The sequence below is a fragment of the Epinephelus lanceolatus genome, chromosome 17 (genome assembly GCF_041903045.1).
Source record: "Epinephelus lanceolatus isolate andai-2023 chromosome 17, ASM4190304v1, whole genome shotgun sequence".
NCBI lineage: Eukaryota > Metazoa > Chordata > Actinopteri > Perciformes > Serranidae > Epinephelus > Epinephelus lanceolatus.
This window is the reverse complement of record NC_135750.1, coordinates 38,642,600-38,654,512: the sequence shown is the minus strand read 5'-3', so window position 1 is coordinate 38,654,512 and position 11,913 is coordinate 38,642,600. Positions and strand designations below refer to the sequence as shown.

Below are 11,913 nucleotides of genomic sequence, written 5' to 3'. Positions count from 1 at the left end.
CTTTCTTTCTTTTCCTTTCAGGAAAGAGTTGGGTCAAGGGCTTTTGTGGCCTGCCAACTATTTTACTTGCCAGTGTCACAAACCTACAGAGTTTATTCTTAAATGTACAGTTAAGGTGACTGTAACAGGCAGGAAGGTGACAAGTTAAAACACTCTAAAGCATAGTTTTATACACTAATTATAAAATCTGCTGACTAACACCAAGGCTACTGAGTTTCCTAAGAAGATAAAGTCGCTGTGAGCATCTCTTGAAAATATACTCAGTATTTCCAGAGAAGCTCACATGGGAGTCCAGAACCGTACCGAGGTATTTAAAATTTTCCACAGTTTCAACAAGTTGACCGTTGAGTGAAACTGGCTCTGTCTTTAAATCTGGTTTTGTGCAGATAAGCAATTCCTTAGTCTTGGTCACATTAATTTCTAACTTGCTGATGTGGCACCATGTTTGAAGGGCCTTAGTGTGGGCCAGGTAGGCAGCTTGGCTGATGGGTCTTTTTGCTGTAAAAGACCAACTAAAGCCATGTCATCAGCATATTTAAACAATCTAAAATATTCCTCATTGATCATAAATTCATTAGTAAACAGAGAGAATAGCATGAACTGGAGTGGATCTAGCATAGTGGCCACAGTGCTGTTCAGCTGGCTGGCCAAAACACGTTCCATGGTTTTACACAGAATGGAAGTTACTGCAATAGGCCTGAAATCACTTGGTAAACTTGCGCCTGACTGTTTTGGCACTGGCCTTATCATTGAGATTTTCCATGATTTTGGAACTGTGCATGTGTCTAGGATAGACTGAAACAACCTTGCAAAAACTGCTTTCAGTTGAAAAGCACAGTCTTCAAGAAGTCGGGCTTTCAGACTGTCTGGGCCAGTGGTCTGTTTTTTGGCTTCCGTTTTAAAGGACTTGGGGCAACATCATCCTCACTAATAACTACTGGTGTCTCTGCAGTGAGGTTTTGGCATATTTCATCACATTCTGTCCTGCCATGCAGTGTCCAATCTATAGTAAAAATTGTTCAAATCAATAATGAAGTTCTGTCTATTACTTACATGACTGACTCTTTTTACTGGATCTGTCCATTAATATGTTCAATCCATCCCACACTTGTTTAATATTACCACTTATGAATTTGCTCTCCACTTAATTTTTAAAATCAATTTTGCTTTAAAAATTTCCCCTCGTAACTGTTTCCTTTTTATACGCAGCAATTCAGTATTACTAGCACAGAAGGCAATCTTCCTTTCATTCAGTTTTTTTTTTTAGCTGTTTTGATACCCGGGATTTGTTTGGAAAAATTCTCACAGTTTTGTTTCAGACATGGTTTCTTCACAGAATTAAATACATGGTGTGATGGTATCTGTAAGTTTGTCAGCATCCTGGCAGGATTGAAAGAAAATATCCCAGTTAGTCTCTTCAAGGCAGTCCTGAGTTGCTCTTTAAATCTGTCAGACCACACTTGTATAAAAATTCTCTGAAGGTATTCTTGAGATATCAGGTTAACAAGAATGAGACAGACAAGTTCACAGTGACCCTTATGTTTGACCTATGACTACCAAAATGTACTTATTTCATAGTTGAGTACAAGTGGACGTGACAAATTGGAAGACTCCCCCCTTGGTTTTCTTGAAATACTGCATTCACAAGAATAGTACAGACAGATGCATTTACTGACATGTATGGACAAACGTTCTTATGGAAAAACAGACAACCCTAAAAAATAATGCCTCCTGCCACAGCTTTTACCAGCATAGAGGCATAAAAAGGAGTAAATAAAACAATTAAGTACCATAGAAAAGTGGGAGGGGTTTACACACTTTCTTATGGATTATATATTTATATATATATATATATATATATATATATATATATATATTAGATTTTATTTCCATGAGGATCAATGTAAAATAAAATGTGTATAACAAAGCTCTACTTTGTGAAAAAAGTTACATTTGTATAAGTGATCTTGTTTAGTTACTTAAAGTCCCACACAAAAAAACAGTAGTAGCCATGTGTCATCCATAACTTTTAATAACCATATTTTATACAAAATGCTACAGAAAAATATAATTTCATTCAGCAGATGATAATAAAGAGCATATATATATATGTATATACATACACATATATGTACACATACAGTGTAGCAGCAGGTGCTGAAGACCACTGTTCAATGCTGCATAATGTTGAAAAGTGCTCAGCTGGAGAAACGTTCCCTCAGTGCACTGAAAGGTTTGTATTTGACTGACACGTTTTTACATGGAGTGTATCCACAAGCTGCACCATAGTCAGTCATCCCCTTTGTATACTGTGTGCTTTCAGAATAAACACACTGATGGTGATATGTTCATATAGTCTTTACAAATTGAGTTTGGTCATTGTGCAGTATTAAACCCAGATCTGACGTGCAGAATTTTTTGGCAAAACTTCAAGAAACCCAAATCCTGCATAAAATAGCATGGATTGAATGATGATTGTATCAGAGTACACTGAGGGGTTACAATTGTCAACTCAAAGTCAAAGAGACTCCAGAGCTATGAATAAGTTCACCTAAATATTTTCTATTCAAAGGCTAAATAAGGCTATACATTATGGCACTATGGCATCTAATATAACAGCAGTGTGATGCTGACTTAAGACTCTTTGACCTTAGACCTAATGATCATCAGCAGGGAGCAGAAAACTGATCATGTACTTAAGAGTCCATCCTGTATACAAACATGCTGGCAGTGAATGCATAGTATGCAGCTGGTGATTTTCAAGAAGTATCATTAAATCAATCTTGAGTTTTTTAAAACCCTTTTATAAACAATATTTGACCATGATTGGAGTTTTAGCAATATTTTGCACATTTACCTTTTCTTTTTTACCATCTCAATACTTTTCTCACCTGTCCTGGTTGACTATACCAAGTGTGACAGTCTGTAAAACATTAGTCTTGTTGTATCAGACTTGACTATCTGGTACATTATCTAAATGATGGAAAACTGATTATATAAAACACTAGGTTTCTAAATTACCACTTTCTGATTGTCAGCGTTATTATCAAAGAAACAAATGCAGAACATTTTTGCAAAACCTCCAATCATGTGACAACTGTCCGAAAAGCGTCCCATGTTTTTTTGTTGATCATATGATCAACAAAAAAACATGGATATTTAGGGGCTGTAGCTCTGTCATCAGCTCAGCTATGGTCTCTGAACTTGAATGTTGTCCCCATGTGTGGCATTATGATGGCAATGCTTATGTATAGTAAATGTGAATCAACTACATGCTGTGTTATAGATTCAAAATGTGATTATTCACATAATAAAGTAGCCAATTCATAGTATAAACCAGGATATATCTTAAGACACCAGAGTACAATATGCAAAGTTGTTTTATATTGTCAGTGAAGATGCCAGGTGAGTTTTAAGTGTCACATACAGCATTATTACAGAGCACTAGTATGTGGCGTTCCTCTGCGGCTCTTTAGCTGCAGTTTAGACTCTGTTCAGCTTGGTTGGACTGGGCATTCATGTCAAATGTAGCATTGAGCTGAAATTACCAGTTCAACTTGTTATAAAGTGGGCAAAATGTATGAAACCCACATGTGCAATACTTGTAATTTTAGATCATTAAAATAATATTTATCATGATACAGTTTGTGGTATATCTATGTAGAAAGTGTTATGGATACAATAACCAGCCAGGACTGTCTGGTTTGGGCTGATCCAGCAATAATACCTGACAACTTAAGGTACTTCATGACATTAACTATGTTTACATGCACACTAATATTCCACTATTATTCATAATATGACAGTATTCTGAATTTGATGCAGGTCATGTAAATAGCATATTCCATTTAGATATTCTGAATGAGGCCTTATTCTGAATTTTACATTTTCTGATGGGATGTGGGATATGCCTGTATTATTCGCGTTTTAATAGCATTCTTTAGGCATGTATACAGCGCAATCACAATATACATCTCAATTGGTGTTTTTACTGCAGTTTGCGACACAGCCTCTTGTCTGTTTATAGTCAGTTTTGTACATTGTCATTGATGTGTTGTAACCAAACCAATTCACCAACAGTTTGCAAAGCTGGGGTAGGGATGCAAAAGAAAAGCCCACAATTCATGTCAGAAGAAGACACATCTACCTTTTAACATTATGAAAGCCTTGGATATCAACAGGTTTTGTTATGTCCAGAAATATCTCAATGCAAAGATTTTCAAGGTTTTTAAAGGGAATGAAAGAGGGAGGCTGTGTTTGCATGATCCAATAAGTCCACCACTGGTGAGAAACCTTTGAAAAAATGACAAGCCACCCAAGTTGTTCCACTTTTCGATATTGACATACATCATAAGTTGGAGCTGTCCTTCCCCACAGTGCTGAAAGTGTATTTTCTCTTATATATAGGTAAATAAATGACGTAATATAAAAAGTACTGCCATAATGATTTTACCTCTGTAAAATATTATATCATAAATGAGGCCATGCCTTTTATAGAACATTGACATGCTGGGGCATGTTAATTGGACTATTAATGGAATTTTCATTAGCCGTGTAAATAGCTTAATAACAATATTGTCTATTTTGGGATTAAGGGCAAAACAAGAATAATCTGTGCATGCAAATGTAGTCAATGATGCTAAAGCAGTCCTGCTCAATGATTTTCTACAGTGCTCTACGTAGCTTACTGCAACCTGAGATATTTAAGACATAGCTTCCACTAGACAGCGGGCTGATTTCATCTTATCACTGATATATCAGTATCAGAGGAAATGTTTAAGGTGGCTTACATTACATTACATAGTTACATTATCACTACAAAATGTTCTAATTGGTACATATTTTGGTCACAGTTCTTTTAGAATCAAATTTAAGGCATCTTTATGGAAAAAAAAAATCATGTTATGCTTGTATGTAAAAAAACAACTATCTTTTCCTATATGGTTACTGGATTTAAAAAAACAACTGTCATGTATCAGTATCTGCAAAAAAACTCTAGCTCTATATTACTGAACCCTCACCTAGACCTATGCAGTGACAGAGCAACAGCTCCTTAAGTTACATCAGGATCTGTGACTCAAGGAACCTTTGAACAAAGTTTTAAGAACCGAGTATATGAACATGAAAATCAGTGCTGCCCCCTGGCGGGAGAAAATTTTAATGCAGACAGTTGGACAGCTCTTCAATGTGAGCAACTGTCCAAATTCGACTTGAAAATGAGCAGAGCTTGGCTAAAAACACACTCTGCTCCAAACCAGAAATTGCATGATGTAGCTTTACAGTTTTCAAAATTGTTAAAATATATTAAAATTAAAATTAAAATATGTATTAAAATATTTAGTCATATTTGTCTTCAGGCCTGTCACACACTGGTGTTACATATGTACACAGGTGAAAACAGGCCAAACCTCTGAGCACCAAAGGCATAATACTGCAGAAGAGACTGCTGCAGAGTTTTGTTTTAGGACTGCAGATATTAAAGGCATTCTTTTGGATTACCTAAGGGACTGTGGCTCTGTATCCATGGCTGCGTGTCCATCTGTGTTTTCAGTAATGTCTGCTCCACCAATATGGCTGTGTTCAAAGGTCTCTGGACCACAGCGATCACATGGGTCCTCCATTTGTCCCGTCCCCTCTTCTTCTGTCTCTTCCTCATTTTCTAAAAAGCTGTGCTGATCCCAAAGTTCCTGGCCATCGCACACTTCAATCCCAGAATCCCCTGTGAAGCGCCGGTACCTGCCCGGCGTCGAGTCCTTGTTGGGATTGTACGCGCTGTGAAGGTGGGGCTGCGTGACCTCTGGAGTAGCAGGGAGTACTGCATCAGCATCACTAGGGACAGAGACTGATGAGTGTGGGCAAGGGCATTCCTCAGGTGGGTCTGTGGGAGTAGGTGCTGGCTGAAGAGGGGTGTAGGGAGGAGGTGGTGTGACTGGGCGATCAACTACCTCTTCATAGGCTGGTAACAGGTAGGTGGGCAAGAATCCTGGAGAGAAACACAGTACACTTACATGTACAATACAAGTATGAAAGAGGACAAGTCATATCATCATGGCAGTCTCAGTCATTCCTGGTCAAGTACAATAACTGAGGGTATGGATGCTGAGCACTATTCCATCAACAATTTTTCTACAAAGCATTCTCATGATCACAAAGAATCTGTTATAAAAATAATTTTAGTTTAAAGCTCCAAATATCAATATATTTATAAAAGGGCTGAATCAAATGACATGAAGAATGTAAAAAAGGGGTCATTCAAAGTGATCAACTCACAGAGAAATACCCCAACTCTTCAGTTCCCATTAGCTCTACAGTGCTTTAAAGCAGAATTTTGTACTAAAAAGACTGTAACTAGATCTGTCTTACTCAAACTGCTAGAACCTTTTATTATCTCCAGCTAAACTTAAGCATGTGTTTTTACACAGATCAAGCACTTCGGACTGAGGACCAATACGCCTTTTGCCGCAGATACAGACATTTGAGCAGCGTACTACAATAGACTTGTTTCAAGGTTCATCTTGTGCTGAGGGAGTAATTGGAGCTAAAAAGTCCCTCAAAACAGCGTTCTAAGAACTACAATGGTTCCTAGCCTCCTAGTGCTAAGAGTTGCTCCTAGTGACAAAAATTCTAAGAAAATTCTTAGAATTGTGACGTTTTCTGAATTTCCCCTTACAGTTAAGACTAGGTCCTTGTAAAGATAAATGTTATTCACAAAACCTCTTAGACCTTAAAAGAGCTTCAAAGGTTAAAAGATGTTAAGAGTAGGGAGGAGGGGACTTATGGTGGAGCGACTGAGGTGGATGGCCGCATAAATAATCCCTCCCGTTCGGTCGGAGTTTATTCCCCAATTTAAATACAAATACTCTCCAAGCTTTGCTCTAATTAATGATGGAGGGGGAAAGATACAAGAAGGGCAATGGTAAACAACCCAGGAAAGCGGAGAAGGGAGACAAATTGGCGACAGAAGGGGCCATAGCCAAGGAACACGGAGACAGTAATGGCGGACGAGGACAACACACTGAGCTAGCAGCAATGGATATGGAAGCTAGCATCGCCACCATCCACGCAGACATAAAAACTATGGTCACGGAGATGAAGTCTGAGCTGGGTAATTTTCGAGACAGCATCAGAGAAGATTTGAAATGGGAACTAGCCGACATAAGGGAGGAAATTCAACATAAGCTAGGTGAATTAGCAACCGACCTTAAAGCTACAACCGAAAGAGTGTGCGAAGCTGAAGGCCGTATAGCCGACATCGAGGAGTGGACCGTGGACTTAAGAGAGGCGCTGAGTCAGTCACTACAAGCCCAGGAAATATTGCAGATTAAGCTAACAGACCTGGAATCACGTTCAAGGCGTAATAACATACACATTCATACGCATATTAGAGGGAGTAGGCTGTAAGGTGAATCAGAAAAAGTCTCACAGAAACTGATTTCCTCACCGACATCTGGGGACTACACGATCTTTACTTCATAAAAAAGATCGATACATGTTCAGCTTATCAGCGGGAGTTCGTAGCTCATAACCCCGCAAGAGTCCTGTGATTGGGGTTGTAATTCGGCACTTGTTCTGTCTGACCGTAATGATCTGTTCCGCCTGAGCGTAATAAGATTTGGTACGCGAGTGGTGGCATGGCCGTCACGTGATCGCGCTACACCAATAAGGTACCCGCATTTTGTGTCACCATGGTTTCATTCAGCAGAGGAAAACAGACCCGGAAGTCCTCAAAAGTGAGCAGAAATGAGCTGAAACAGCGCTATTCACATCGCCATGTCCATGAAACACGATGAGACAAATAGACAATAAGGTGAACTAAGCAAAAATGTCTTAAAACACATTTGATTCAATACCTGGGCATAACTGACATATTATTACATAGACAACATAGCTGTCCAGCGTAGTACGGAATACGAGAATGGCTTTTTTTTGTGTGTGTGTGTGTGCACTGTTCTCTCGTGATGACTTATTATTTCGCTCTCCCGTGATAATTGTCAAGTCTGATGATTGCGCACTGGTTAATGTGATTGTCTTGATTTCAGCCTACAAGAGCTGTCGTGGTCCTGCTAGATGCCTCCTACCGTTATCATTAGTCACACTTCTACTGTTATTATACACATATGCACATGTATTGTCACATAGGCCTACCGTATATTTCCAAATAGTCGCCCGGTGGCATATAGCCGCCAGGCATCTAATAGCCGCCGGGGGTATGACCCCATTTTGTGTATTAAACGCCTTTACGATTAAACGCCGGGGCGATTATTTCCTCATTCACTGCCTCAAGAAAGGACAGCCCTGCAGGCAGGGAGAGAGCAGCTCGCGAGGGCTGCTCTCTCCCTGCCTGCAGGGCTGAGGGACTGTCTGCGCTTTTACGCACGGGTCGGTGGTGAAGTGGCGCACATGACTTGTGCTACGGACGGACGGACAGACAACCACGTATCTAAAACAGGTAATACATCTGGCTACATCTTTCCCACATCAAATATCCGTGATCACCTACACCTGCGTGCGTAAAAGCGCACACAATTCCGTGTCCTCTCACCGCGGATGCTGTGACTTGATGGCCCTGTACTCATTGTAGCCCACTCTTATAAGACCCAATAATAACAATAATAATAATAATAATAATAATAATAATAATAATAAGCTACTGTGGACCTATATGCCATGCCTTTTAATAAAATTACCAGAGGAGTTCGCTGAAAAGTAAAGTCCTGAAATCCAAATAGTAGCCCGGGCGTTTATTTCACAAAATCGATTTTGACCCCAGGCATTTAAAAGAACCAGGGGCTATTTGCTCAAGGCTTTTATTTTGTTTTGGGTTTTTTTGCACCGACCTGCACCAAGGCAAGGCAAGGCAAGGCAAGGCAAGGCAAGGCAAGGCAAGTTTATTTATATAGCACAATTCAACACAAGGTAATTCAAAGTGCTTTACAGAGACATTAAAAGCAACACAATTTAAAACAATACTGGTATAATGCACCAGGCCGTTATTTGGTTACAGTTCCTGTCCAGCGATTTTCACCGGGGACGCATGCGAGTAATTCAGGCTGACATTACCTGTTTTTCAGCGAACTCCTCTGGTAATTTAATTTAAAAGGCATGGCCCATAGTAGCTTATTATCATTATTATTATTATTATTATTGGGTCTTATAAGAGTGGGCTACAATGAGTACCGGGCCATCAAATCACAGCATCCGCGGTGAGAGGACACAGAATTGTGTGTGCTTTTACGCACACGGGTGTAGGCGATCACGGATATTTGAGCGAGCTGCTCTCTACCTGCCTGCAGGGCTGTCCCTCCTTGAGGCAATGAATGAGGAAATAATCGCCCCGGCATTTAATACGCAAAATGGGGTCAAACCCCCGGCGGCTATTAGATGCCTGGCGGCTATATGCCACCGGGCGACTACTTGGAAATATACGGTAGGCCTATGTGACAATAATCATATGTGTATAATAACAGTAGAAGTGTGACTAATGATAACAGGAGGCATCTAGCAGGACCATGACAGCTCTTGTAGGCTGAAATCAAGACGATCACATTAACCAGTGCGCAATCATCAGACTTGACAATTATCACAGGAAAACAATCTTTGTTATATCGAGAGAGCGAAATAATAACTCATCACGAGAGAACAGTGCACACACACACACACACAAAAAAAAGCCATTCTCGTATTCCGTACTACGCTGGACAGCTATGTTGTCTATGTAATAATACGTCGGTTATGCCCAGGTATTGAATCAAATGTGTTTTAAGACATTTTTGCTTAGTTCACCTTATTGTCTATTTGTCTCATCGTGTTTCATGGACATGGCGATGTGAATAGCGCTGTTTCAGCTCATTTCTGCTCACTTTCGAGGACTTCCGGGTCTGTCTTCCTCTGCTGAATGAAACCATGGTGACACGAAATGCAGGTACCTTATTGGTGTAGCGTGATCACGTGACAGCCGTGCCACCACTCGCGTACCAAATCTCATTACGCTCAGGTGGAACAGATCATTACGCTCAGACAGAACAAGTGCCGAATTACAACCCCGATCACAGGACTCTTGCAGGGTTATGAGCTACGAACTCCCGCTGATTAGCTGAACATGTATCGATCTTTTTTATGAAGTAAAGATCGTGTAGTCTCCAGATGTCGGAATGAGATGAAATGATAACTGCGTTCACCTTATGACCTAGAGCAGAGGAAAACAACGTCCAGCAATTTATTGACAATATGATCAAAAAAGAGCCGCAGCCCCTCTCTGAAGTTGAACTTGGAATACAACGGTGTCACAGCGCTCGGCCCTAAACCCCCAAAAGAGGCACAACCCAGGTCAGTGGTTGTATACTTTCAGGAGTTTAAAACCAAAGAACTGGTGCTGCATTCTGCATGGAAGAAGAGGGAGATCTACTATGGCGACAGGAGGATTTATTTCGACCATGACTACTCTGCAGAAACGCTGGCAAAAAGAAAGGCGTATGTGCAGATTAGGAGACTTCTGCGGGAAAAGAGAATATGGTTTCAGACACCACCGCCAGCCAAGCTACGAGTTTTCTTCGACAGCGGACCGGTTAACGTATGGGAGTGCAGCGGAGGCGGCGGAGGATTTGAAGAAGAGGGGCTTCCCGCTTGAGCGTGAGAGCACTGCTGAATCCGGGATCCCAGAGAAAATACGGAAAAACACTTGGCAGCGTCCAGTGAAGACAGCCAGCACCCAGTCCCACCAGGAGTGGATTAAGCAAAGGCTGCAAGGTTTTCAGCGGCCGTGATAGACACAGTGACAACGTAAACGGGAGGTAACAGACTGTTTAACGATCTTGCATTATAAGAGCAGAGACTCGACTGAGAGCTACAGTCCAGTTAAAAATGTTAGTGATATGGGACTGGGGGATGGAGGTGCACTGTATAGTGGCTGGGAGCAAAAACTGTATGTCACCTGTTTTGTTGTTTTCTTGTGGCTGACTCCCCCCTCTCCACTAAGACTGAGTCCCATTTGTTTCTGTTTTCTCTCCATTTCTCATTTTCATTTAATACACAACTACCAGTTCCTAATTTCATGAGGTGCTAAACTTTAAATTTATTACTGTGTGTGGTCGCCCTTAGCCCATAGTGAATATAGTTGACCGACAATTATGGGAAAGAGATCAGATCTTGACGAACTTACTGCACAAATACACCCTTGGAGCAGGGATATTATAGGTTGCACTGAAGGGGGGCTCTGGTGGTTCACTAGACTACTCCCCCCACTTTAAGAAGTGTTGTACTACTTCAAAATGCAAGTCTACCTGAGTTTTTTAATTTGTTGGCTTGTTTTATCTTGTAATGTTTTGAGTTTGTTTTATAGTTCAAAAACAGTTCAAGTTTGGTCACCTGTAACATGTCTTTAACCTACCTGTGTTAACTGTGGGATTAAATGCAATGTCAGGAATATAAGGTAGTTACCCTTAATGTAAATGGCTTACACAATCCAATTAAGAGGGGCAAGGTTATTGCAAAGATGAAAAGGGAGAAACTGCATGTAGTATTCTGGCAGGAGACCCATCTCAACCGAATTGAACATGAAAAGTTAAAAAAATATGGTTTTATAAATACATTTTACTCATGTTATAAGACAGGGAGAAAAAGAGGGGTAGCAATACTGATTCCTAACAGAGTCAATTTCCAAGTGGTTGCTGAACTCTGTGATAAAGAGGGTCGGTATGTATTTGTTAAGGGGTTCCTTGAACAGAAAGAAGTTACACTAGTTAATGTGTATATACCACCTGGCCAGGATAATTCCTGTATAAGAGAAATTTTTGATTTGATTGCCTCTGAAGCGACTGGGGTTTTAATATGTGGAGGAGACTGGAATATCCAGCTACAAGCTAGACTCCTCTAACACATTAAAGAGACCTGCTCCCAACACTAGAGTAATGAAGA

At 40.3% G+C, this 11,913-nt stretch overlaps 1 protein-coding gene across 2 annotated transcripts in view; it reads right to left on the bottom strand.

The window, feature by feature from the left end:
• Nucleotides 1-2,014: 2,014 nt before the first annotated feature.
• wbp1la (WW domain binding protein 1-like a) overlaps nucleotides 2,015-11,913 on the bottom strand; it is a 29,562-nt gene continuing 19,663 nt past the window's right edge. For both annotated transcript variants that reach the window (XM_033613894.2, XM_078160601.1), the window contains one exon: nucleotides 2,015-5,983. In XM_033613894.2, the coding sequence (XP_033469785.1) occupies nucleotides 5,496-5,983 (488 nt within the window). In that variant the 3' untranslated portion in view covers nucleotides 2,015-5,495. The remainder of the gene's footprint in view (nucleotides 5,984-11,913) is intronic.